Here is a 26,301-nt window from a genome sequence, read left to right as displayed (position 1 = left end):
AGGGAAAGAAGATATATATATATATATATATATATATATATATATATATATATATATATATCTTTCCCTTATTAATTCCTGATCTTCTCTCCAAATATTCTTCAAAGGGGGACCAGTCTGTCATTCTTAAGCCTTTACTGGAATTTTCCTTTAATAAAAATGTTAGTTTGTCCAGGTCCTTAGCCTCCATAACTGTAAGTATCCAAGCCTTTGTCTCAGGTATTATATCCAACTTCCATTCTTTCGCATAAACCATTCTCGCCGCTGCAATAAGGTAAGTAAACAACTTGTCTTTATTTCGATCCTCAGAGTTTTGTATCAAACATTCCCAGCAAGGAGTATTCAGGTCTTATATCAAAGTTCATTTTAAAAATTCTTTGGCATTCTTTGTGAATATTCTTCCAATAGCTCATTCGGCCCAGGCTGTGGCGCAGGTGGGAGAGCAAGCCAGCTGCAATTAACTGCAATGAATCACTCTGACCAGGAGGTCATGAGTTCGAGGCCCGCTCGGAGCCTATGTTTGTTTGTCTTTGTTCTATGTTAAAAGGCATTGAATGTTTGCCTATATGTGTAACGTGATCTGCCCTGAGTTCCCTTCGGGGTGAGAAGGGCGGAATATAAATGCTGTAAATAAATAAATAAATAAATAAATAAATAGTCTCTTTACAGGACCACCACATATGGAAGTGTGAGCCGTCCTTAGACTTACACTTCTAACATTTATTATCCGTCTTCTTATACATCATTCCTAGTTTCTTCGGCATCATATACCATCGGTGTAGCATTTTTAGCCATCCACTATTTCCACAAGGGACCTCATCATGTATATGTAAGATGTCGTTAGGATATCTGCTCACAGTGCCATGTCCTGCCCAGTGTGCTGACTTTGCAGTATTTTCTTCTCCTCGCTCCAGTCACACCTCCATCATGCTAGGGAGCTCCTGCCAGGCAATTCAGCATGTTTGCCCTCAACTTTCTTGCTATCAATCTTTTCTAATCCAAGCTACCAATAAGCGGTGTGCAAAAGAGAGAGCAGTGGTGGGTTTCTGGCTCTTGTTCAAATCAATCCATAACCTGGCAGACCGCCTGGGAGAGCAAAGATGCTGGAGCAAAGATATTAGGGGTGGGAGCTGGAAGGTGGGTGTGTATAGGAGAGACGTGATGTAGAGAATCAACCAGATATTTTTGGACTACAGTTCCTAGAAACATCCAGCCAGCATGGCCATCCTTGGGAGGCTGGGAGCACAGGGAATTGGAGTTCAAGACATTAATTTTTTTTCTAATCTTCAACTTTGCTTAGTACTAGATGGCACCAACAATTACCTGGTTTTCCAAAAACAACATTCTAAAACATATTTCCATCTCCTGCAACACACGCATATTGCAAAAGGAATGTATGAGACCTATATTTCCTGGAATTAAAAATTGTCCCTCTCCCCAGGGATGCCCTTCCATGCAATCAGACTGACCACGAAGGCATGGCGTCCCAAAGTGATCAAAGAATAAAGAAGGGGCAACATTGACTCAGTCACTCACAAATGCAATTCTGGATAGGTCTAAATACTGCTCCCTTGAGCCACCTAAGAATATCCGTTAGTTTGCCAACGCATTCAGGACTTTAAAATTGAACTTATACATGGTAGTTTCTGTTTGCCAATAGAGCAGACATAGAATCCTGGAACTGGAAAAGACCCCATGAATAATCCAGTCCAATCTCATGCAGGAAAACATAGACCAAATTCTTCTTAAAGATGGCCAGGAGAAAAAGTGGGGTGTCAAGATGTGTAAATGATGTGTTAAGACCTTTCTTGTCGAGGATGAGATACTCTGCCTTTTGCTTTCTATCTCTAGTCTTAAGACAATCCTCCAGTTCCAGAGAGTCATTCCATAGCCTTATTCTTCCAGGCAGTGCACTGCTCAGCATGATACAACTAAAGGGAATCGCAAGGAGCAGGATCCTTCCACCTTCCCTGCAATTGTATTTTGCCCATCGCCAGTGTGGTATAGTTATTTGAAGGTTGGACTACAACTTTAGAAACCAGGGTTCAGTTCCCTTTTCAGTTACAAAAACCAACTGGATAACCTTGGGCGAGTCACATATCCTCAGCTCCTGAAAACCCTATGACAGTTTCACCTTGTTGTTTATTTGTTCAGTCACTTTCAACTCTTCGTGATCTCATGGACCAGTCCACGCCAGAGCTCCCAGTCGGCCGTCACCGTCCCCAGTTCCTTCAAAGTCAAGCCAGTCACTTCAAGGATACCGTCCATCCATCTTGCCCTTGGTCGGCCTCTCTTCCTTTTTCCTTCCATTTTCCCCAGCATCATTCTCTTCTCCAAGCTATCCTGTCTCCTCATGATGTGGCCAAAATACTTCATCCTTGCCTCTAATGTCCTTCCCTCCAGTGAGCAGCCATTGGGCATTATTTCCTGGAGGATGGACTGGTTGGATCTTCTTGCCATGGTCCAAGGCACTCTCAGGATTTTCCTCCAGCACCAAAGTTCAGAAGCATCTATCTTCCTTCGCTCAGCCTTCCTTATGGTCCAACTCTCACATCCATAGGTTACTATGGGGAACACCATTGCTTTGACTATGCGGACCTTCGTTGCCAGTGTGATGTCTCTGCTCTTCACTATTTTATCCAGATTGGTCATTGCTCTCCTCCCAAGAAGGAAACATCTTCTGAAGTGGGCTGATTTCCTGAATCTGCAGTAATCTTTGAGCCTAGAAATATAAAGTCAGTCACTGCCTCCACGATTTCTCCCTCTATTTGCCAGTTATCAATCAGTCTGGTTGCCATAATCTTGATTTTCTTGATGTTTAACTGCAACCCAACTTTTGCACTTTCTTCTTTCACTTTGGTGATAAGGCTCCTCAGCTCCTCCTCACTTTCAGCCATCAGAGTAGTATCATCTGCGTATCTAAGGTTGTTAATGTTTCTTCCAGAAATTTTAACTCCAGCCTTGGATTCATCAAGCCCCGCACATCGCATGATGTGTTCTGCATACAAGTTGAATAAGTAGGGTGAAAGTATACAGCCCTGCCGTAAGTTTCACCTTAGGGTTACCATAAGTTGGAAACGAAGGTACACAACAAGAACCTAAGTTGGACTCCCTCCTAGAGAGGTTTTCACCCCAAGTTGCCACTTTTCTGGGTACTTGCAGTGGCATATCTCCTTGAGGAGAACTGTAACAGCGAAGGAGAGCAGTCGAAGGCTTGCAGCGATAAGTGGGTATGTGCAAAGTGGCACGGCAGCATGACAGCAAATGGCAGCCTGTCAGGCAAAGTGACAAGTTAGATGAGGGGAGGACAGCCCCAAGGGGAGCCGGTGTGAGCAGCCAGCAATGAAACTAGTAATTGAATCCTGGCAGCTTCTCACCCAGGTCTGGTTAGTGAAGGAGAAAGAGACACGGAGACAGGTGGGGCTACCTGGGAGGCCGAGCGGAAGTGATAGGCAGGGAAAGGACAGAGAGAGGCTGGCATGGTTTTGGCACACTTCTGGGCGGTGATGTCCTAAAGCACTTTACTGCCTAGTGCAGAGTGGCAAATTAATCAAAGTATGCAGGGGGCAAAATATTCCTTTCTTTCTCTGATGTTCAATCTCGCTATTCAATACATTAGAATTATACTATCTTAAGAGTTGAAAGAGACCCCAGGGGCCATCTAGTCCAACACCCTGTCATGCAAGAACACATATCAAAGCACTCTTGATAGATGGCTATCCAGCCTCTGCTTAAATCCCTCTAGAAAATGAGACTTCACCCAGGCAACATATTCCTCTTATGGTCAGGAAGTGCTTCATAATGTTTAAGTACAATATCCCTGCAGTCTGAATCCGTTACTCCACATCCTAGTCTCTAAAGCAGCACAACACAAGCTTGAACCCTCCCCATGGTGACATTATTTCAAGTTTTAAAACCTGGATCTGATGCCCTCTTTCAGCTTTCTCTTTTCCAAACTAAACATTCCCAGCTGCCTGAGCTGTTCCTCAGAGGGATTCATGGTTTCCAAACCCATTTTGGTCATCATTTTCTGGACATGTTCTAGCTGTTGGGAAATCATCCTGGACTACTCAAATCCAAATGTAGTTAGATAGATGATAGAGTTAGATTGAGCATGCCTAGATAGGCTTTACTATGTTTCACTCTATCCTGTTTACGTCCCATCCCTTACTTTGAAGTTAGTAGAAATGTGAATCTCTAGGCACACTAACTTCCCATTGGTCAGAATGTCTTTTATGGCCCCAATAAACTGGACCATGAGGTCAAACCATTTTGGTTCTCTCTTCTCCCTTTGTTCTTCAAGCTAACAAGAAGCATCCTGCCATCTCTCCTGGCAAGATGTAACTATGTAGATGTTTGTTATTTTTCCTTAGAAACCAGTCTATAGTATTCTAGACAGCTCCCAAGCCTTTCTATCTACAATGGAGTTCTTTTTACCTGAATAAATACTTTTTGAACTTTTATTGAGACTCTGCAGTCCATTGCAATCCTAAAGGCTTCTCTTGCTCTCCAGTGTAAGTAACTGTTGCATTTGAAAGCTTTGCTTTTGCTACTCTGTTGATTTTGGTGGAATCTCCCCCAGAGAGGGTTAAATTGAGTCTAACCGCTCAGAGATTACCACAACACTAGCTTGTCCATATCCTTCTTGGATTACCGTATATACTCGAAGATAAGCCGAGTTTTTCAGCCCTTTTTTTGAGTTGAAAAAGCCTCCCTCTGCTTATAATGGGGTCAAGGCCAGGCAACAGAACCTGAAGGCCATTGCTTGCAATATATGACATATTTCTCTCTTACCCTCCCTTTTCATTGTGTTTTCCAAAGCCTCCCTCGCTCTTAATCAAGGGAATGTTTTGAAAAGGGAAAGACGCCCTTGCAAATCAGGAAGAAGAAAAACATATATCCATTAATCTTATAAAAGCATTTCCCCCTAAAATATTTGTTAATCTCTCCTACAGATATATAGGCATTAACCTCCTGCATGCATTTGCAATCCCTATGTACTTATATATCTGTATCTACCTATCTATATACATTAATTTAATATATGAATTTCCCCCTCATATGTTTGCAGATCCTTGCAAATCCTATATACATATGGATCTATGTACCGGTATATCTGTATCCATACATATATATATATATATACACACACACACACACACACACACACACATACACACACACACATTATTTAACCTAGTGATGCCTTGATTAATGTAATTTTATTTGTATCTATTTTCATTTTGAAATTTACCAGTAGCTGCTTCATTTCCCACCCTAAGCTTAGACTTGGGTCAATAAGTTATCCCAGTTTTTGGTGGTCAAATTAGGTGCCTCGGCTTATATCTGAGTCAGCTTATACTCAAGTATATATGGTATGTTGCCCAGAACTGGAATACAGGATTATTCCATCTGAAGTCTGACCAAAGAAGAAGAGAGTGAGACCCAGATGTTATTCAAATGAACAATTTGCAACATGCACGCCAATTTTCAAATCTGTTCCTAAGACGGACACCTCGCTTTTGCTCACCACCGCCACCATGAGAAAGACCAAGATTGACACCCTGTAATGGGATGGCACAAGCAAGGCAGAATGAGAAACTGCTGTAATTAGATGTCGTATAACTTGTGAGAAGGAAAATCAATAACACAGATTTGGAAGGGAAAAAAAGACAAGGAGACAGGGAAACGCAGCAAGTAATGTGGGATCACTCAGGTTGCGGATGAATAAGTTGTTAACCAGCACACAGACACAAGTGAAAAAACGCGAATTTGCACAGCTTGAGCACCCCTTCTCCAAAATGCTTGTGATCAGAAGTGTTTTGGGTTTTCTGGATATTGGAATACCTTTATTCTCATGTATGCACAGAATGAGAGAGCTTGGGGGTGGGATCCAAGTCTAAACTTGAAATTCATTTATGTTTCATACACACCTTTTGCACATAGCCTGAAGGTCATTTTTGTTAATGTGGGATTTGTGTATTGGTAGTGTTTAAATGAAATTTGTGTCTGGCATGTATTGCATACAGGTTGCATCATCCAGAGTATGCTATAGTCTGTAAAGGGTTAATGACTGAGAAGCTGTGTTGACCTTGAATGTGGCTGGAACCTGGGCAGTATCCAGACTCAAGTGTGTTTTTGTACATTACTGATTGAGATCTTGCTCTGTTCTGAGTTTGTGTCTGCCTACAGTGAAAGCCAAGCCTGTGTTCATCTGCAAGTGTTTGTCTTGTGTAGTAAAACTTTGTATGTATTTTTAACATCGTTTCTGACGTCTCTTCGTTCTGCGCTCCATTGACAACATACAACTGCTGCTACGCTGCGAATTACTCTGACAATTTTATACCACATTTTAAATAATTTTGTGTGTGAAACAAAAGTTTGCATACATTGAACCATCAAAAACAAAGATATCACTCTCTCAACCACCCATATGGACAATATTGGGTTTTGGGGGATTTTGGATTTTGGGATCCTGGATAATGGATACTCAACCAAGAAGTAGTAAGTACTGGAGGTTTGGTACAGTGCTTTGAGTACTGGCTTCTGGAGACCAGGATTAGAATCCCACTCAGTCATGAAACCACTCTCTCTCAGCCTTGGAGCAAGGCAATGGCAAACCTCTTTTGAACTATTTCTGACCATGGAAACTCACTGGGAGACCTGCATAATTTGGCAGTACTAACAGCTTAAACTTCTGTGGGCCACTCCTCCTCGCCTGCAGCTCCACCACGTTTGGCTCACCTTTCTCTATCCTCACCTTGCCACCTTTCATAGAATAAGGAGGCATTGTCTAAACCTTCACCCTCTGCTCCCGTCCATTGTGAGGATTGTGGGATGTATATTGTGCATGTCTGCCATTGACCTTACACAAGTCACACACTCGCAGTCTCAGGGGAAGGCAAAGGCCTTGGAATAAATACAGCCAATGAAACTTTGTGAGGGTGTTGCAGTTAAGATGAACACCACCCGAAGGCATACAACACCAACAATGCAAAGTATTGATCGCAAAACGGATCCACGGAGAGCACCTTTAAAGTTCATACAAAAGCCGGGAATGGGTCTGCCATCCCCTTGATATAAGAAATGAAAACCTTTATTGGGAAGTTGTGGTTATCACATGCAGAGAATGATGGTGAAAGGTTGTCTTCTATGTGCATTTTGAACTAGTGTTCATTATCCCCATTATCTGATGTGTTGTGCAGTTCAGACACACACACACACGTGCAGACACATGAATTTCCCTTCCTCAAGGACACCACCATAGTCTCAACACATCAATGCCAGCATGGAGAACCTGCTCAGAGGTTCCTCAGTGCCATCTTTAATTTTGCTCCCATCTCTACTAGTGTCAAAAGGAACTGTCTCTGAATTTCATAGGACCATTGACACACATACAAAAAAGTCTCCTTTGCTCTCAAGGCCCAAGTTGAAGCATGTCTGGGTTGGCTATCTTCTTCTTTACTATGCCCCAGCTTTGCTGGAGTGGATGGGAATCTTGACTGACTCCAAATACCTGCAGCAAAGGTTTTTGCCGGAGTGCAAAAATGAAAGTACAAAGGAAAGACACAGAATAATGACAGTTTAGGATGGCTTTGGTGGACACCAAGCCAGTCTCAGAAAAGTTCCCACTCCCAGGAGATCTAGAAAGACCCACTTAGTGAGGAAAAAGGGGAAGATGAGGTGAACAGAATCAAGAAACCCATAGGCGTTTTCAGCTGATCTAGCCTTGGTTACAAGATCCATTGTGTCATTCTCCTGCTCTGTGAGTCACCAAGTCCTTGCCCATGGTGGACACAAGGGCAAGTCAACCACCATTAGCCCAATTGTGTTCAAAAATCTTGTCCCCTGAATTACAGTTCGGTGCTTGTCACAGCACTGACCCCATGCACCAGCAGCGTGGGACCCAGTCCACGGGTGAGGACCTCAAGTTGCTCCAAGTACCTGAGATACAGGTTGGTGTCAGCAGGGGGGCGGGGCAGATAGAGGAAACGGACAGTGGGGCTAGAGCTCTGCTCGAGGATGAGTTGGTTGACAGCACTCAAGTACTCATTTGAAACACAGGCCGCATTGCCAGGGAAATTGGTGATATGGCCCTCTGAAACCTGTTCCCGATTGTGCCAATGGAGGGCAACCACATTGTCCCACAGAACGGTATGGATGTCCGCCTGGATGCGCAAGTCCTTCAGAAGCTGACGCAGCTTGTCCTCCTGGCCACCGGGCCGGGCGCCACTCTCCACGCACAGGAACAGACGCAAGCGGGCACGGCGCCAGGCCCGGGTCATGGCCAGGACGCAGGCCATCTGCAGCAGGAAGAGGCTGCTGGTGTCCACATAGCGGGCGCTATCAGGACGTAGCAGGTTGATTGGCCAGACATCGATGAATTTCTGGGATCGCCACCCTGATGCCTGAGGCAGCTTCAATTCCTCAAAGGAGCGGGCCAGCAAAACGTTGCGGAGCATCTTCACGGCATCAGCAATAATGCCTACGTACTCATGGGAGGAGATACGCTTCTGGGTTCCAGAAGCCCACACTGGGGGAAAATTCTGCCAGGCCACATCATTGCTGTCAAAGGCTGGGTGTTGGGACAGGAAGTCTTGTGAGGCTGTGTCATCATAGAAACCCAATGCAATGGTGTTGGGCCTCATGCCCCCTGCATAAGAAAAAGAGAGATGAGAAAGAGAACTATTGAGTCAAGTAGCAATAAATATAAATACAGTAGAGTCTCACTTATCCAACACTCGCTTATCCAACATTCTGGATTATCCAACGCATTTTTGTAGTCAATGTTTTCAATACATCATGATATTTTGGTGCTAAATTCGTAAATACACAAATTACTACATAGCATTACTGCATATTGAACTACTTTTTCTGTCAGATTTGTTGTATAACATGTTTTGGTGCTTAATTTGTAAAATCATAACCTAATTTGATGTTTAATAGGCTTTTCCTTAATCCCTCCTTATTATCCAACATATTTGCTTATCCAACATTCTGCCGGCCCGTTTATGTTGGAGAAGTGAGACTCTACTGTATCAAACTTGGAGGGGAGTGGTGGAGAGGTGCCCACATGTAGCCTTCAGAAAAATGCTGGTGGATACATTTCTCCAATAATGACAGTTGACCTTCTACATTTGCTGATTTAACTTGTGTGGGTTTGCTTATTTGCAGATTTGATTAATTTATTATTTTCAGGAATCTCTAGGTCCTCAAGTGCAACATCTTAAGAACAACAGTCACTTAGTCTTCAGAAGTTGACTAAAATGTCATGCTAGAGGATCTAGAGATCCTAAAAAGAACAACTCCCTAGGAATGTTTAGGTCCTTCAGTGAAACTATGATCAACTTCCATCTGGTCACGGTATGTTGACCAGGAAGTCGTGCTGTAAGACCTAGAATCCTAGAGAGAACACCTTCTTTGGAATGACTAGGTCCTCCACTGTGATTCTATAGTAAACATCTGGCAGAAATTGACCATATATTCATGCTGGAGGATCTAGAGAGACCTTCACTCAGGGTAACATAAATAAAACGAGTTTTTTTAAAAATTTATGATTGTCATGGATTGCTCTGATGGCAAGGGGGAAGAGATGCTGGTTGAATGGCCAGTATTGCAGCTTGAGCCCAGCAGCTCTCCTGACTGAGCTTGGAAGAAGAGCCTATGGAGGTAGTTACTACTTCTCAGCCTGTAGAGCAAGAGCAAGCAAGCTTCTCTAATCAGGCATAGAAGTGGTAGCTTTTGTGGACCTGCAAAGAGAGAAGGCTCAACTTCATAGGTCCTTCAAGTTAGCAGAGAAATGAGCTAGCAATTGGTAAAACCTGAGAACCTAGCATGTAAGGAACTCAAGTGCAACGTCTTGTTGCTGGCAGCAACATCAGTGTTTGGAGATGTGACCTTGGACTGTTGGTCATCTTCTTTGGAGGCTTTTAAGCAGAGGCTGGATGGCCATCTGTCAGGGGTGCTTTGAATGCGATTTCCTGCTTCTTGGCAGGGGGTTGGACTGGATGGCCCATGAGGTCTCTTCCTACTCTATAATTCTATGATTCTATCTTAGATTTGTGATTTTTGGACTTACTCTTGGACTCTGGTTTTTGGATTGACTTTGGACTCTAGACTCTGTTGGATTCTGTTTTGGACCTTGGAACAGACTATCAGCTTCCCTGGTATGTTTTCCTAATGTTGTTGTCTCTCGGCTGGATTCTTTGGCTTGAACTTGGACTCTTTGTTCACTCCCCTCTTGTAAATGAAATTGAGGCTCGTGACAATGATTTTTCCATGAGGGGGTGGTCTTGTGCTCCTAATGCAGAGTGAAGAGACTGAATATATTACCCAAATTCTGGTCTTCCATGTGTTTTGAACTTAAGCTTCTAGAATCCCAGAAGCCGAGGTAGTTGAGGTTTCTTGGAGTTGAAGTTATATGTGATGCATTCAATGGCATCTGAAAACTAAACTGACAAGGATTGTAGGTTCAGAAACAACAAAAGATGTCTTATTTGGTGTCAAACTCCTGGTCCACTTAATTCAGCACACACTTAGACTTTGACCCTAACAAAGGATGTGATCTTGAAATCACAGAAGCTCCATTCATCATGGTCCATGTTAAATTTTTCGCATGATGTCATTGACCATTCTGGCTAAAACTTTGGAACAGTGAAGACCGAAACATCTACAAACTAGACCATTTGGTTATGACTCCTTGCTCTTCTTTAATGTCCACCAGTGCTTTCAAGACAAAATTAGGGAAGCAAAATGTCTGGAAATGTAGAGGTCACAAAGGGAAAAGAAACACATCTCTCCATTAAGAACCGCCCCTTCTTAAAGCTTTAGAAAAATTGCCAAAAAATGCAAAAAAGCTGTCCCTCCATATCATGGATTCTGCATCCAAAGATTCAATCATCAACAGCTTGAACACATGAATAAAGGCAAACTTTAATATTACAATTTTATATAATGGACACCATTTACTCCCCTATTTTATGTAATAGGACTTGAGCACCCATGGATTTTGGTATCCACGGGGCATCCTGGAACCAAATCCCAGCAGATACCAAGATCCCATATTGACACCATGTTGAAAGGTGCTTTGTTATTTCAGGAACATAAAAGGAATAATGTGTAATTGGTTTTGCATAAAAGTATTGTGGTTGATATATTATAAGTACAGTTTACTCTGATTATAATTGCATATTGAATTTACTTTTTAAGGTTTTTTTTTTTTGCTCAAATGGTGCTACAAGTTGCTCAGCAGCAAGAAACACTTGAAATCTAAGAAACCGCTATCATTTTGTGCTAGTGAAGAGCAGGCAGAGAAACCAACAAAAACGGAAAAACCTATCCATATTAATAAAGGAAATTATTTAGTCTCTTGTAGTCTTCCATGAAGCAGAGCAGACAAAAAGCGCTCATTTCCATAAAAAGAACTGGGGAAAAAAGGAAATGAAGATCTGGAATGACAATGATGTGAGATAATGTACAGTATATAGTCTTACCTAAAGGCATACCTACTATATAGTATTTAGAAATGATCTGGGATAGGTAGATACACATTAAATAGTTTAATCATCATTCTGAAATAAAATATTGTATAACCTATTCTTTTTTGGGGAAGGAAGAACAGGTTCAGAGGGGGAAAAATCATAAAAACAAATGTCTCCCTCCAAATTTTTCAGGTTTTGTGCATCCATATTTCTAGAACCACAATCCTGGATGAATATTAATCTCTCAAATCTCCAGGGATGCATCTACACTGTAGAATTAATGCAGTTTGACACTACCTTAACTGCCATGTCTCAATGCTGTGCAGTTATGGAAGTTGTAGTTTTACAAGGTCTCTCATCTTCTTTGCCAGTGCTTCACCAAACTACACTTCCCAGTCTTCAACAGCATAGACCCTATATTGATCAGATCTGTGCATAATCAAATCTGTAAACATTAAATCTGCAAAAAGATTTAGGATTGAAGAGATGCTAAAATAACTTAGAGAAAAATAGAGTGATCCTTCCAACTAGTCCTTGGATTGAGTGCTACCTAATCTGGTCTCTCTTCTCTGTGCTAGAATTTCTTCTAGCAAAGGAAACCAGGCAGAGAGGTGTTGGCCTGTGCTAAGGTTGCATCTACACTATAGAATTAATGCATTTTGACTCTCCTTTAACTGCTATGGCCCCATGCTATGGAATCATGGGAGCCATAATTTTACAGAGTCTTTTGCTTTCTCTGTCAGATGCATCCTTTAAGGCTCTCCCCTTAAAAACTGTAGCTCTATGGCTCATGCTAGAAGGCTACTCACCCAAGCCAGAGATGAAGAGCAGCTGCTGGGTGCCATGCCGCACCGAATCAGCGAGTGTCAGGTTGACAAAAGCTTTGATGTTCAGTCTGTCCACAAGTTGCAGCCAAGAGTCTGACCGGTCCGCAAGAGGGTCAGCGGGCAGGGAATCTGAGAAGAGAAGGAACTGGTCAGCTTCAATCTGCATTGCAAAGCAAAAAAGAACTGTACAAATATACGAGGGTTGAATGAAAAGTAATGCCTCCATCTTCGTTACTTGGGTATGGATGGGAATATTTTAATAAATCAAACACAGAAATAATCCTTAGAATGTGCTCTTTAACTACCACTATTCACTTTTCCACATAATCACCAGACAATTGGAAACATTTCTGCCAATTATGAAAAAGTTTTCTGAAGCCGTCACGGAAGAAGTTGACACTGTTTCCGCAGCCAGCCTCTCACAGGACCCGTCGTGCACAGATCTTCCGATAGCCAAGCAAAGCAATAATGTGACCCACATGCTCTTGCGAAATGCCAATTATGTTTGAAATTTCTCTCTGAGGGATACGACAATCGTCCTGAATCAATCTGTCAACCTTTTGCTTGTGAAACTCGGTGGTTGCTGTCACAGGACATCCAACTCTTTGTTTGTCACGCAAGTCAGATATTCCCACCTCAACATCTTTAAACTTACTTGCCCAATGATGCACAGTACTCACATCAACAAAATCACCATAAACAGCTAGCATTCTCTGATGAATCTCCTTTGGGGTGACACCTTCTGCTGTCAAAAATTCAATGACTGTATGTTGCTTAAGTTGCATTGACCGACCGTCTGCGCAGGGTTCCATACTTTGCACTTTAATAAGACAACTGTTCAATGCTAAGGCTTGTTGTTGTTGTTGTTGTTGTTGTTATTATTATTATGCTTATTTATATGCCACTTTTCTCTCCAACACGGAGACTCAATGTGGCTTACATTAAAAACCTTTCAGTACAGTTTAAAATCTACAAATATATAAACATTAAAACAGAATTAAATGTCATTGGTATTACAAAATTCAATTAAAAACCATAACAACATACTCCAAATGAAAAACCAAAGAGAGGTTTAGGGCAAAGTCCTACAACTGTAACACACTCAAAGTTCTTGGAAAGGCAAAACGAAGCAGCAAGATGGCTGGTCAGAGTATCAAATGAGCAACACATAACACCACGCTTAAAGGAGCTGGATTCCAATTTGATCCTGGTCTGTATTCAAGATGCTGGTGGTGTCACTCAAACGCTTGTGACCACAATACTTGAAGGCATTGTTTTGGCACATTTAATTCAGAAGGGGTTTAGCTTTGTCTTCCTCTGAGGCTAAGAGATAGGGACCTGTCCAAAGTCTCCCAGTGGATTTCCATGGCTAAGAGAGGGTGCAAACTCTGATCTCCAGAGTTGTAGTCCAATGCTCAAACCACTCTGCTACACTGGCTCCCTCCTAGGAAGGCCTCTCCCTTTATAATAGACCTGCCTGAGAGCTCAGATGGGATAGTGGGTCCTGATCCATGTGTAACTAATGGGACAATACAGTCAGCCTTCCATAGTTGCTGGGATTAAGGCACAGCATTCCCATAAAAGTGGAAAATCCACAAATGATTTTCTATTCTGAGAGAGCATCTCTAGATCCTCTAGTGCGATTCTATGGCCAATGTCTGCTGGAGGTTGTGCAGGAGGATCTAGAGATCCCTACAGAAACCATATTAATCAAAACTCTGAATAGTTAAATCTGTAAAAGTCAAACCCAGAAATGTGTGGGGCTGACTATATAAGAGAGAGAGCTTTCTCTACACTGGCACCCTGTTTATGGAAAGCCCTTCCTTTGGGGACCCGGTTGGTGCCAAAAATGGATTGCTTTTGGTGCCTGACTTCTATTAAAGCCTTGGGACTTAATCTTATTCATTTTCAAAATGTACATGCTCACGTTATTAACTGTTTTAGCCCTTTCTGTTGTTTTAAGCTGATGATTTATTTAATGTGCTGTCATCCTATGTGACTTATTATGTTGCTTTTATCTGCAATTGCTTTAAACTGTTTACACTGCTTTAATTGTGTGCCACTCTGAGATTTCACGATAGAGGAGGGGACAGGAATATTTCAATACATCAGTCTCTGAGTTGCAGATGCAAAACAGCCTGCAAATCAGGGTTTGGGAACATGTGGCCCACTCCAGGAGTTAGACTGCAGCTCCCCTCCGTTGATGCCTTGATGACAGCTGGAACGCCATGAACCCTTCACCTCTGTTTTGAGATTTGGATCACTTATTTGCCATTTACAACAGAGTGCCCTAAAAGCAGAGCTTGGAGATGTTACCTTTTTAAACCACAACTCCCAGAACTCTGGTTTGGTGGATTGTGGGAGTTGTCATCCCTAGATATTCCTTTTTCCCATGCTTTGTGTAAAAGGTTGTCCAAACCTACTGGATCCAGCCAGTTCAGTTTATTAAGATGTTAGACTTGAGTCTTGCTATACTCAGGACATTCCTGAATTAACAATGAAGGTCCCCAAATTGGTTGAAGGAATAACCTTTTAGATCTATGGATCCCTTATTCAAAATGCTTGGGCCTAGAAGCATTTTCGATTTTCGCAGATTTTAGAATACCTGTATTTGCATATATGAATGAAAAGTAATGCCTCCACTTTCGTTACTTGGGTATGGATGGGAGTATTTTAATAAATCAAACACAGAAATAATCCTTAGAACGTGCTCTTTAACGACCACTATTCATTTTTCCACATAATCATCAGACAATTGGATACATTTCTGCCAACCATGAACAAGTTTTCTGAAGCCGTCATGGAAGAAGTCGACACTCTGTTTCCGCAACCAGCATCTCACAGTCCCCATCATGCACAGATCTTCCAATAGCCAAGCAAAGCAACAATGTGACCCACACGTTCTTGTGAAATGCCGATTATGCTTGAAATTTCTCTCTGAGTGATACTACGATAGTCCGGAATCCATCTGTCAACCTTTTTCTTGTGAAACTCGGTGGTTGCTGTCACAGGATGTCCAACTCTTTGTTTGTCACTCAAGTCAGATGTTCCCACCTCAACATCTTTAAACTTACTCGCCCAATGACACACAGTACTCACATCAACACAATCTCCATAAACAGCTTACATTCTCTGATGAATCTCCTTTGAGGTGACACCTTCTCCTATCAAGAATTCAGTGACTGTATGTTGCTTAAGTCACATTGACGGACCATCTGCGCAGGGTTCCATACTTTGCACTTTAACAACACAACCGTTCAATGCTAAGGCTTCCCGCCAAATGGTCCGGTGGCATGACAATGGCGACAGGCTGGGTTCACCTAGAGCTCTGGGAGAACCAACCGCAAGTTTGACCTGGTAGAGCTGCAGCTCCCTCTCTTCTCTCGGATTGAATTGGGAAGAGACGCTGGTATTGTTGGGCACCTCCGACGACCCCAAACGACCCTCCCCCCTCAAGGGAGAGGTTCTAGCGGGTCTGGAGGTCCACGACCGGCGGGTCGACAAGCGGGAAGCGGGTATCCGACCGCACTATCTGCCAGCCCGGTCACGGCATATTTAAGGACAAGGAGCAACGGTAAGCAAAGCGCTACCTCCAAACGGAATAGTCCGAAGCAACCCGAAGAAGCAAACCCAACCCTTAGCTTAATGTCAGTAACTACGGGTAACTCGATGGGATCAGAGAACATACCTACCTATTGTGATAGCCATTTGAAGAACTAATCAATAAACTAACAAAACTAACAAAACCAACCAAAAACAAACCTGCACGGTGCCCTCGCCGGACAGGAGAAGAGGAACGCGTTGGAGGATCTTGGTGGGGAGGAGAGCCGCGGTGGTTGAGGAGTCTGGCAAGGGGATTGTATTAGCTCAGTGAATGGAGGTGTCCTTGGCGCCATGTTGTTTTGTCTAGGGATTAACCTTCTTTAAACAAACCGCAGGAAGTGACACGGACGCAAGTGACGCACGCAATAAACCCGGAAGGAACCAAACGGAACCCGGATTATAGGGAAATTTTCCGAGAGGGCGCCTTTGAGAGGGGCACAGGGCAAACTCCGGTAAAGAAACAAAGCCGAACAAAGCCGAACTGAGCAAAGGGAAAAAGGGAAAGGTCCCCAAAAACTACCCACGGAACGAGACAGTGAGAAGAGGCGGTAAACGGAACGGAACGGGAAGGGACTGACCTAACAGAAGCGCGATTGCACATCAATAACTGTATATAGGAAAACTCCCAGCTGGATAAGAGAATAGACACCAACAGTCCTACTCTCATCTGTACTAACTACAAAACCCAGTGAGAGGGTCAACAAGAGTCTAGCCTTATCAATATAACAAGTGAGTATACCGTACCCCGTACCACAGATACCAAACATTACAGAGTCAGCAGTACAATCTGCTGCAATGGCAACCCCTAAATGGAAAGTGGAGAAGGACAATAAAGATTCTAGAATGAATGTAAGAAGATCTTCGCTACCAGAGAAGGGAGGTCTAAAAGACATTTTGAGAGAAATTAAGAAAATCTCAGAGAAGCAGGATTTGTTACAGAACGAGGTCCAAATGATAGCCAAGAAACAAGACCTGCAATATAAAACATTTCAAGAAGAAATGGCGGATTTAAAGAAAGAATGGAGAGAAGAGATAGGCACAATGAAGAAAGAAATTATAAAAAATTCTAACGACATAAGTGATTTAAAACTAACAAACAGGAAAAATGATAAAGCGCAAAGCAAAATGCAAGAAAAGATTGAATCTATGGAAGAAAAAGGGAAAAAAAGGGAAAAAGCACAGGAAAGATTGGAACTCCAAACATTGGAATTCCAACTAAGATATAGGAATGTTCAAGAGGAGGAAAAGGAGAATATAGGATGGGTGATAACACAAATAACAGCCCAACTCCTACAGTGCACAGACCAAGAGGCCTGTGGGCAAATTGACAGGGTCTACAGAGTGCAATCTAATTTCACCAAGAAAAATAAAGCAATTAAGGATGTCATTGTGCATTTCTTGAAAAAAACAACACGTGACGAAGTGCTAAGAAGAAACGCTCGGAACCCAATCTGGTACAAAGAGAGAAAAGTGATTATCTTAAAGGAATTCCCAAAATCAATATTAAATAGAAGACGAAAGTACTATTTCCTCACAGATGAACTCAAGAGAAGACAAATTAAATATAGATGGGAAAAATATGAAGGCCTGATGGCAACATACAAAGATGAAAAAATATGGATAACCTCGGAAGAAGAAGCAAAAGACTTCTTCAGAATGTTAAAGAAAGATGTAAATATAAACAGACTATCGTCATCATCTAGCAATGGTAAAAATCCCAAAGAAACTAAAAAAAGAAGATTCGACTCGCCCAAAGAAAACGACCCAACGGTGGCGGAAATAGACCTAAACACAGATCAAGAAGACTCAGATGTGGGAGAACCAACAGAAGATGATGGAATCCACAAAGATGAGTAAAGTCGGTTGTCAACTAAAATGTTTTTCTAATAATGTTAACGGGTTAAACTCGCCGATTAAACGAAATAGATTATTTAACAAACTAAGAAAAGAAAAATATAATATTATAGCAATTCAGGAAACACACATCGACCTTAAACATGTAAAGCTCCTAAATAAGGATTACTTAGGCCAGTCCTTTATTGCAGCAGATAGTGTAAAGAAAAGAGGGGTAGCTTTATATGTAGATAACAAATTCCCAGAAAAAGAAACATTCAACGACAATGAAGGTAGGGTAATTGCGATAACAATAGATTTTGAAAAGGAAAAAATACTGATTTGTAATATCTATGCGCCAAACGGCCCTAAAACAAAGTTCACCAAAACATTAAGAGAAAACATCAATAATACAGAATTTGATCATATGATACTACTTGGTGACTTTAACGGAGTATTAGACATAAAATTAGATAAAACAAATAAATCAAAGAGAGCGAAAGAAACAACATCCCTACCCAAAAATCTTCTAGCATTGAAAGAGGAATATGATTTAATAGACTCATGGAGAGAACTACACCCTAAGGAAAAAGATTACACACATTTTTCTAACAGGCATCAGGTATGGTCCAGGATCGATATGATCTGGACTTCTAAATCACTGCTGACAACAATATCTGATATAGATATATTGACTAGAGACATATCAGATCACTGTCCGCTAATAATGGTACTAAATAAGAAGAATTTCCTAAAGAAATGGAGGCTAAATGAAAACTTAATAAAGCATAAGCAAGGTATTAATAAAATCAAGGCCATGACGAAAGAATATTTTAGTATAAATGATAACGGCGAAACAAACCCCCAAACGGTATGGGATGCCTATAAAGCAGTGGCAAGAGGCTTTTTAATACAACTAAACGCCAGTAAAAGAAAACAAAAGAACTTAGAGTGGAATAGGTTGATTAAAGAAATTGAGGCAAAAGAAAAAGAACTGAAAACCAACCCAAAAAATCAGAAATTAAAAAGGAGTTTAGAACTATTAGTTAAAATGAAAGAAAAATGGGATTTAGAGGACGTGGCTAAACAAATCAAATGGGTTAAGCAATATGCGTTTGAAAACGCAAACAAACCAGGCAAATGGCTTGCCCGGTTAATAAGAAAGAAAAAACAAAACAGACAAATCATCAAAATTAAAACCGAGGGGAAAATAGTAAATTCGGATAATGAGATAAGAAAAGCCTTCCAAATATTTTATGAGAATTTATACTCAAAAGATAACATAAATCCGGAGGCTATTACTGAATATCTAGGGAAACAAAAATTGGACAAGATCACTGATGAACAAAGACTTGAACTTAATAGGGAAATAACGGAAGAAGATATCCTTAAAGCAATAAAAAGTTTAGATAGCAATAAAACTCCAGGGCCAGATGGCTTCATAGCGAGCTTCTACAAATTAGGTCAAGCAGAAATGATTTCATTTTTTAAAAAATTAATGAATCAGGCCTTACAAGAAAAAAATATTCCAGAATCATGGAAAGAGGCAACGATAATAATGATACCGAAAGAAGGCGCAGATCTGTCTGAGGTCAAAAATTATAGACCTATATCGCTTCTAAATACTGATTACAAAATTTTCACAAAAATTTTGGGCAACAGATTGAAAGAATTCCTACCTGGATGGATAGGAGAAGACCAAACAGGTTTTCTCCCCGCCAGATCCATCAAAGATAACGTAAGAATAATTTTAGACGCAATGGAATACTACGAACAGCACAATCAAATAGAAGTAGGCTTTCTCTCTGTGGATGCAGAAAAAGCCTTCGATAATCTAAATTGGACCTTTTTCAAATTTTTATTTCAGGAATTGGACATGGGTATACAAATTCAAAATGGCATGAATAGTATTTATGAGAACCAATGGGCCAAAATTCAAATTAACGGTCAGGAAACAAGCAAAATTGGAATTAGTAAAGGCACGAGACAGGGTTGTCCTCTCTCTCCCTTATTATTCATTATGGCTCTAGAGATTCTGCTTAAAGCAATTAGAAATGATATGAACCTGAAAGGTATAAGAATAGATAAACAAGACTATAAATACCGCGCCTTCGCTGATGATGTGATCTGTATCATAGAAAACCCAATTCAGAATATCCATAATCGGATTTTGAAATTCGAAGAATTTGGACAGGTTGCTGGCCTCAAAATTAACTAAAAGAAAACAATGATTCTCACTAAAAATATGTCCAAAAAGAAACAAAAAGAGCTACAAGACATCTCAGGTCTGAAAGAGCCATCCAAAATAAAATACTTAGGAATTTGGATTTCAGCAAAAAACAATCAATTACTAGATTTAAACTATAATAGAATTTGGAAAGAAATCAAAAGCGATTTGGAAAATTGGAAAAACCTAAAGGTCTCATTATTAGGACGAATAGCAATAATAAAAATGAATACCCTCCCGAAATTACTTTATCTTTTCCAGAATATACCAATCATAAGGAGTTCCAAATTACTTAAAGATTGGCAAAAAGAAGTAATGAGATTTATTTGGAAAAGCAAAAAAGCTAGGATAAAATATAGTACTATGACTTCACGAAAAACGCAAGGAGGTTTCAGTGTACCAGACCTTAAATTATATCACGATGCTTGTGCTCTATGTTGGCTAAAAGATTGGGCTAAATTAGAAAAAATTAAAATTCTAAACTTGGAAGGTCATGAATTAAGAAAAGGTTGGCACAGGTATTTATGGTATGATAAAAGGAAAATTGAGAAACAATTCGGTAATCATTTTATCAGATCTGCCCTTTTGAGAATCTGGGAAAATTACAAGTACCGCTTCCATACCAAGACCCCACTATGGCTGTCTCCAATAGAAGCCGACCATAGAAGGTCATTGGGTTGGAGGAAATGGCCGACATACAGAGACCTGCTAGTTGCAGCAAATGACAACCCCCCCCCCCCCCAAATTGAAGGAATTAACAACAATACAAGCGACTAATAAAAACGTGTCTTGGTACCAGTATTTTCAAATTAAAGAAGCTTATAGAAGAGACAAATTGGTGGGTTTTGAGCAAGAACAGGGATTCTGGGACAAGTTTATTCTTATAGATAATGTATATTGTCCTGGGAAATTGAAACAGAGACAGTAACAAACGCAATGATATTATGGGCAAGGAATATAGAAAGACCTATTCAAATGCATGAATGGGAGGCAATTTGGAATAAAAAAAATCAAATATACATATTCTGCAGACCTGAAAGAAAATTGGCTTAAACTTATACATAGGTGGTACCTAACACCAAAGAAGGTTAGTCTAATGTATAAAAATACAAACAACAAATGCTGGAAGTGTAAAACACAAGTAGGTTCCTATTTCCATATGTGGTGGAAATGTAGAAAATTAGAAAAATTCTGGATTGTAATACTGGAGGAGAGCAATGTAATTTTAAAGACTAAATTTGTCAAAAAACCAGAACTGCTTCTGCTAGGTTTATATGATTCTAGGGATAAGATTGACCCGAACACAGACAAACTCTTCACCTTTTTTATTACTGCAGCAAGACTCGTGATTGCAAGACTCTGGAAAACTACACAATCACCAACAAAAGAACTATGGTTAGATAAATTATTGGAAATCAAGAATATGGACCAACTATCCTTTCTGATCAAAAAAACCAATGGACAAATACTGACTGCTACTGACTGGACCAACTTCGAGGACTATTTAAAGAATAAAACACAATAAGTAAAGACTGATTTAAAGATTTAAGAAGCATTAAAAATGGAAGTCAACTCACCCACTCTTCCCCCTCCCTATTCCCTCACCTCCCCCCCTTCCCCCCCCTACACAGTTATATTGTTGTATTGTTGTATTGTTTTCAATGTGAATTTATGTTTGTTTGTTTGTCGAGAAAAATCACAATAAAAATTACTTGCAAAAAAAAAAAGGCTTCCCGCCAAATGGAACTGTAGAGGAGAGTCTACTGAACAAGCCCATACCTGCCGCAGACCAGTACTACCATCTGTTGAAGAGTTATGAAGGTGGAGGCATTACTTTTCATTCAACCCTCGTATTATGAGACAGATGGGATCCAATTCTAAACACAAAAGTCATTTCAGGTAATTGCATGCACTATATTTTCATAATTTTGTGCATGAAACAAAGTTTGTACACATTGAACCATCAAGGGTGTCACTTTCTCAAGTCACTCAGGTTTTGATGGATTTTGGAGTTCCTGGTCAGAGCCGAAAAGTGTTGTTGAGGAACGTGACATGGAGGGTCCTCTTGACCTCATGTCCTGCTTGACTACTGTGTGAACAGAACACTGGATTAGATGGACCTTTCTCATGTGAATCCATCCATAATATGGTTTCTCCCACTGATTCTGAGTTCATGTCCTGCTTCTTCTCCCAACATGAAGACCTCAATTCTTCAGTCCAAGGAGCCATTCCTCATTTCTACCCTGCACTGTCCTTGTTCCAGAGTTGCACAGTCCTTTGGATCTGATCTATTCCCTTCTTTCCCAGTCTTGAAAAATGAAATTAACAATCCCCCTCTTGATACATCCCCCCTTATCAGGGAGGGAAAAAATTCCATTAGTCACTATGGAAACCAGAATGGCTCAGGGAGGGGCCCTTTTCTGGCCTTTACAAAAGCGGCTGAAGAATCAATTTGCAGCACAAAGGACAGAGAGTTAGGCAAAAGTGACTGCTTGGTCTGCAAAACAGGGGTGCATACTGCTCTGTGCCTGTAAATGCTTTCAGATACATGCAACAGTTGCGCTGGTTGTGAGCAAGAGTCTCATGCAATGAAACCAAGGCCAAAGGTGAGACTCAGGGGTCATTGTCAAGACCTGCAACAAGCCTCTCCATGAAGTGGCTCTAATTTCTCATCTGCAAGCATCTTGCATCCATACTGCTTCCCACTTTCAGACAACTTGGAGCAGAGCTGATATTGCCGAGTACCTTGAAGTCATTTTTGACTTATGGCGGCTCTGTGGTAGACCTTATCATGGGTTCTCCTTAGCAAGATTACCATTACTTGCCTTTGACTTCTTCTGAGGTTGAGAGGGTGCAACTTGCCCAAGGTCACTGAGTGAGTTTCTATGGCCAAAGGGACCCAAACCCTGGTTTCCACCATGAGGCACACACCACAGTGGTATCATGGATATACAGCTAGTTGCTCCCATATCAGTGAGGTAGCACAACAGTATCTCCACTATTGTAAGGATAATAATCCCTTTCAAAAATGGAAAAGCCATGCTTTTTTTATCTGAAAGAACATTTCTCCAGGAATGTGTAGGTCCTTCAGTGAAGTTGGCCACAGAATCACACTAGTGGACCACAAATGCCTAGCAAAGTTTTCTCTCTTGGAATCTCTTGGTCCTCCAGTACAATGATATAATAATCATACCTGATGGAAGGAGAAGCAAGTGGCAATGGAAAGTGGCACACTGCCTTATCCCAAATAAACTAGGGCCCAAGCATAACTCTGGGTTGTCCTGTGATGGACCTGCCTTGAAGAAGAGAAAGCAGCTCAAGATATGGTGGGCCAGAGTTCCTCTTGTCAAGAAACCTTCTGCCCACCTCAAGCTGGTCCACCATTGGCCTTGCTGGTCTCCCCTTGATTCTGATGTCTCTTACCCAAGTTGTCTAGCTCCACATGGCCAAGAACGTACAACCCGCTCTTCTTCAGGTCATTGATGAAGCTGATGAGCTGCAGAGAGGTCCGTGGATTCCGCACCATCAACAGCACTTGGGGACGCCAAAACTTGACGTGCTCCTTGCGGATGTCCAGCATCAGCAGATACTTGCGGACCTGGGGAGGAGAGAAACAGAAGGCTATCACTGAAGGTCAAGGATGAGACTCACCTTTCAACATGCTCACCTTTCAAAGCTTTGACAGCTTAGCAAGCAGTAAGATAGGCAGAACAACTCAATGTACTTGAGCCCAGAGGTATTTTAGGCAGACACTCATCTCCGCTTGATATTTAACATTGACACAGTGCTAGTCCCCTGTGCTCAATCAAGATAGGTCAACACAACAACATTTATTTACAATGCCCTTATGGAGAAGCAGTGGATGAGAAAGCAGGAGTAAACAAGGAAGTTCTGCACAGCTGTGTATAGGCTCAACTATACACATAGGGACCCAAATTGGATCAATGCCTCCATTGTTACTGTTTGGAAAAATTTCAGAAACATCCTGCATTTCTTGAGTGTTGTGTGGCTTCTGGGCTATATAGCCACGTTCTAGCAACATTTTCTCCTGACATTTTGCCCACATCTGTGGCTGGTATCTTCAGAGGCAAATGTCAGGAGAAAATGCTGGTAGAACAAGTCCATATCACACAACACACCAGTGAATCTGGCTGTGAAAGCCTTCAACAATACATCTTGCCTTTCTATTCTCTTGTTTATTTTAGTCCTTGTAGATGATTACCAAGAGAAGACAAGGAATCTAAGACTCTGGGGATGACCAACACAGGCACCACATATAAAAGAATGTTCAAACTGTTGTGTCTGTATGTGTATGTACTTTCAAGGCCAACAGGGATTTTATGTAGATGTTTTTCTGCCATCTTGCTGCACAGCCATCATGGTGCGCATGAATGTTTTGGCAGATGCTCTTAAGAGTATCAGTAATGCAGAAAAGCGTGGAAAACGTCAAGTTCTCATAAGACCGTGTTCTAAAGTAATTGTCCGGTTCTTAACTGTGATGATGAAGCATGGTTACTTAGGTGAATTTGAGATCATTGATGACCACAGAGCTGGAAAGATTGTTGTTAATCTCACGGGCAAACTCAATAAGTGTGGTGTGATCAGCCCCAGATTCGATGTCCAGCTGAAGGATTTGGAAAAGTGGCAGAACAACCTGCTACTGTCACGTCAGTTCGGATTCATTGTGCTGACAACTTCAGCTGGTATCATGGACCACGAGGAAGCTAGGCGAAAACACACAGGAAGGAAAATCCTGGGATTCTTTTTCTAAACTTGTAAAAAAAAAGGTTTTAATTTGTGGTGGGATGTGGCGCAGGCTGGTAAACAGCTGCTGCAATAAATCACTCTGACCATGAGGTCATGAGTTCGAGGCCAGCCCGTGGCGGGGTGAGCACCCGTCAATTAAAAATAAAATATAGCCCCTGCTCGTTGCTGACCTAGCAACCCGAAAGATAGTTGCATCTATCAAGTAGGAAATAAGGTACCACTTATAAAAGTGGGGAGGCAAGTTTAACTAATTTACAACGTTGGAAGTGAGGAAGTGCCATCAGAGTGGATGATGAAGCAGCTGCTCCCCCCTGTAGCCAGAATCGAACATCCCCTCAGGAGAAGGTTAAATTGCCTCTGCATCTGTCTGTCTGTTGTCTCTGTCTCTATTCGATGTGTTTATGGGCATTGAATGTTTGCCCTATATGTACTTAATGTGATCCGCCCTGAGTCCCCTTCGGGGTGAGAAGGGCGGAATATAAATACTGTAAATAAATAAATAAATGTTTAGCCAGGTAGTTTGGAAGCGTAGGGCCAGATTTTTGTTTCACTGCCTGTTCAAGACCATTCACTTTGGATGGCGAGGGAGCTCATGTATTCACCTGCAACAGCTGTGGTATGTTTGTGTTCTTGCTGGAGGATGTGGGTAGTTACACCAACAGCAAGTGCAAGTTGGTGGTCCTCTTGGAAGAGAAAGTCCAACAACTTGAGGCCTATGTAACTATTCTCCAGGATATTGAGAAGCAAGAAGATTTCTTGGAGATAGTGAAGCAGGGTGTCCTGGATGAGGAGAACACAGGAGGTATCTCTGAGAAGGAGTTCACTTTCCAAACACAAGAGGAAGACATTTAGGGAAATGTGGCATGTAGAAGGAGAAGGACCATCCTCAGAGGATGTGTAGGTGGACTTTGGAGGATTCAGTGCATGAAATGGCTCCTGAGGAGAGGTGTGGTTGTGTTAAGAGGACTTCCTGTTGAGAGTGTTTGGCAAACTAATAGGTGTGCTGTCTTCCTAGGCCAAAAATCCAGAGGACAACAATAACCATCAAGCTCCTGACAGTGAAAATCATTTGGGAACCAATGATGCTGCAAGATGTAGCCTTCAAGACATCAGAATGGATGATGAGGCTTTGCGAAGAAAGCTGGAGGACGTTGATTAACAGATTGCCCTTTCTTTTCTCCTCCCAGTTGAAGGACAAAGCCCAGGAAGGGAGAGAAGGACAGCGGAGGGGAACAACTGGCTCTCCAGATGGTGCTGCCAGGAACTATTTGACTTCTCGGACCATGGTTTGTGGTTTTATGAAGATGGACTTCAGGCAAGTCATTTTCCGTACGTCACAGCAGTTGGCAGGAATGTTTTTGCTAAGAGTCTCAGAAATCTGATCAGGAGGGCTTTAAACTGAGTTATGTGGGGAAGGGAGACAGTCTTCTTGAAGGAGTAAGTTCATCAGGTGCCAGAGATAATGCCCTAACTGTAATAGAAAGAACTGAGCAAATAATACAAGAATCCAACACTGGAAGGGAGAAAAATCTTAAATAAGTAGCTAGGGGTGAAAGACCAATGG

General features: G+C 41.5%; 2 protein-coding genes across 2 annotated transcripts in view; one reads left to right on the top strand and one right to left on the bottom strand.

Moving 5' to 3' along the window:
- Positions 1-7,078: 7,078 nt before the first annotated feature.
- The window catches only part of LOC100565784 (solute carrier family 12 member 9), a 170,614-nt gene continuing 151,391 nt past the window's right edge, over positions 7,079-26,301 (bottom strand). Inside the window, exons 11-13 of the mRNA XM_003225491.4 lie at positions 23,394-23,568; positions 12,290-12,436; positions 7,079-8,653 (exon numbers count right to left, since the gene is read on the bottom strand). Coding sequence (XP_003225539.1) covers positions 7,854-8,653; positions 12,290-12,436; positions 23,394-23,568 — 1,122 coding nt within the window. The 3' untranslated portion in view covers positions 7,079-7,853. The remainder of the gene's footprint in view (positions 8,654-12,289; positions 12,437-23,393; positions 23,569-26,301) is intronic.
- Positions 24,326-24,744, top strand: LOC100564016 (small ribosomal subunit protein uS8-like). The gene has a single exon (XM_062976886.1). The coding sequence runs from the start codon at positions 24,349-24,351 to the stop codon at positions 24,739-24,741; it is 393 nt and encodes a 130-aa protein (XP_062832956.1). The 5' UTR covers positions 24,326-24,348; the 3' UTR covers positions 24,742-24,744.

This window comes from Anolis carolinensis, chromosome 3 (assembly GCF_035594765.1).
Source record: "Anolis carolinensis isolate JA03-04 chromosome 3, rAnoCar3.1.pri, whole genome shotgun sequence".
NCBI lineage: Eukaryota > Metazoa > Chordata > Lepidosauria > Squamata > Dactyloidae > Anolis > Anolis carolinensis.
This window is presented reverse-complemented; position numbering and strand designations above follow the sequence as displayed.